The 1,703-nt window shown below is 42.9% G+C and overlaps 2 protein-coding genes across 2 annotated transcripts in view; both read right to left on the bottom strand.

The window, feature by feature from the left end:
- LOC105537800 (chromosome unknown open reading frame, human C10orf32) overlaps positions 1–1,703 on the bottom strand; it is a 37,494-nt gene that overhangs the window by 2,087 nt on the left and 33,704 nt on the right. The window lies entirely within an intron of this gene.
- Positions 1–1,703, bottom strand: part of AS3MT (arsenite methyltransferase) — a 29,437-nt gene that overhangs the window by 25,686 nt on the left and 2,048 nt on the right. The window contains exons 3-4 of the mRNA XM_011977488.1: positions 784–934; positions 148–284 (exon numbers count right to left, since the gene is read on the bottom strand). Coding sequence (XP_011832878.1) covers positions 148–284; positions 784–798 — 152 coding nt within the window. The 5' untranslated portion in view covers positions 799–934. The remainder of the gene's footprint in view (positions 1–147; positions 285–783; positions 935–1,703) is intronic.

The raw sequence follows: 1,703 nt of genomic DNA, 5'->3' as shown, positions 1-1,703 counted from the left end.
GGAGGCAGAGGTTACAGTGAGCTGAGATTGGGCCACTGCACTCCAGCCTGGGTGACAGAGCTAGAGTCCATCTCAAAAAATAATTAATAATAATAATAATAATAAAGAAAATGGGCTATAGTCATAATAGTAAGAATATAGACCTACACAACAATATCATAGCTCTCATTCTTGATTCCAGCCTCTCCCAATTTCTCAATGTAGCCATGAATAAAAGTCACATTAGATGCCTGGAAGCCATATTTTTCCATGTGATAGTCAAGATACTTTTCAGCCACTTCCACCTAAAGTAAGAAAAATATAGTTTTGATAACATTTTGAAAAAAACACACGACTTTTTCCTAAAAATTTCCTGTCACTAACACAATGCACTTCCCCTAGATTATTTTGGATAAATATACAAGATTCCTGTGGACACGTAGGATGTACTACAACCTGGGACATAAACTCCCTGCTGCCTGTGCAGTTTGGCTTGAATAAACGCCTCATTCAATAACAAAATCTTTCAGGATAGATGGCAGCAAGAAGGGAAAGATCAACGTCTGCTCTGTCATCACAATATTCATATCAGAACAAACCACCGACTCTTGTGTTTGCCCAGAAGAGCCCCTAATTCTTTAAGTTATCAGTTTCCAAGACAGGAAGCACTAGTGGCACAAATGAGCATTGCTAACTAGAGGCTTTCTTAAATTATCCTTGAAGAGCCACGAAGAAAAAAACTTTATTTCTCAAAGAACGCTTTTGAGAATCTTTTCCTCTTTGTCTTCCAAATCATTGCCTCACCTGGCCTTTGGTCATGTCTATTCCAGTCACATGTCCCTTTTCACCAACCAGCTGGCTAAGTACGTAGCAATCTCTGCCACCTCCACTACCCAGATCCAAAATCCAGCAGTTTTCTAGATGCTCGGGGATCACCAGACCACAGCCATAATACCTGGGAAATGGAAAACACATATTTTTTCCCTGGAGACTGGAAGACATGAAACCACTAAATCGTATACACACTTCCCTCCCTCCCTCCCTTCTTTCTTGCATCATCCACTCATACTTCTGATGTTTAGTCTCCACTGAACTGGACACCCATGAAGGCTGGGACTGTATCTGCTTTACCAAGCCGTCTAAAATAATGTGTTCAGGCCGGGCACAGTGGCTCACGCCTGTAATCCCAGCACTTTGGGAGGTCAAGGTGGGCGGATCGCTTGACACAAGGAGTTGGAGACCAGCCTGGCCAACATAGTGAAGCCCTGTCTCTACTAAAAATACAAAAACATCAGCTGGGCATGATAGCAGGTACCCGTAATCCCAGCTCCTCGGGAGGCTGAGGCAGGAGAATGGCTTGAATCCAGGAGGTGGAGGTTGCAGTGAGCCAAGATTGTGCCACCGCACTCCAGCCTAAGAGAGAGTGAGACTCCGTCTCAAAAAATAAGTAAGTAAAATAAAATAATGTGTTGCACAAATACATTTAGTCATTAGCTGAGCTTCTAATTCAGGCCCAGGACTGCTAGTTATTGAGGGAAAAAATGTAAGGTTTCTGTCCCATAGGTTTGTTTTTTGTTTTTTTTTGTTTTTTTTTTTTACTTTTTACTTTTTCTTTTCTTTTTTTTTGAGATGGAGTCTCGCCCTGCCTGCCAGGCTGGAGTGCAGTGGCGCGATCTCAGCTCACTGCAAGCTCCGCCTCCCGAGTAGCTGGGACTACTGGCGCA

Source organism: Mandrillus leucophaeus, unplaced genomic scaffold (genome assembly GCF_000951045.1).
Source record: "Mandrillus leucophaeus isolate KB7577 unplaced genomic scaffold, Mleu.le_1.0 Scaffold18, whole genome shotgun sequence".
NCBI classification, from domain to species: Eukaryota; Metazoa; Chordata; class Mammalia; order Primates; family Cercopithecidae; genus Mandrillus; species Mandrillus leucophaeus.
Note: the sequence above shows the minus strand (reverse complement) of the source record. Positions and strands in the feature narration are given on the sequence as shown.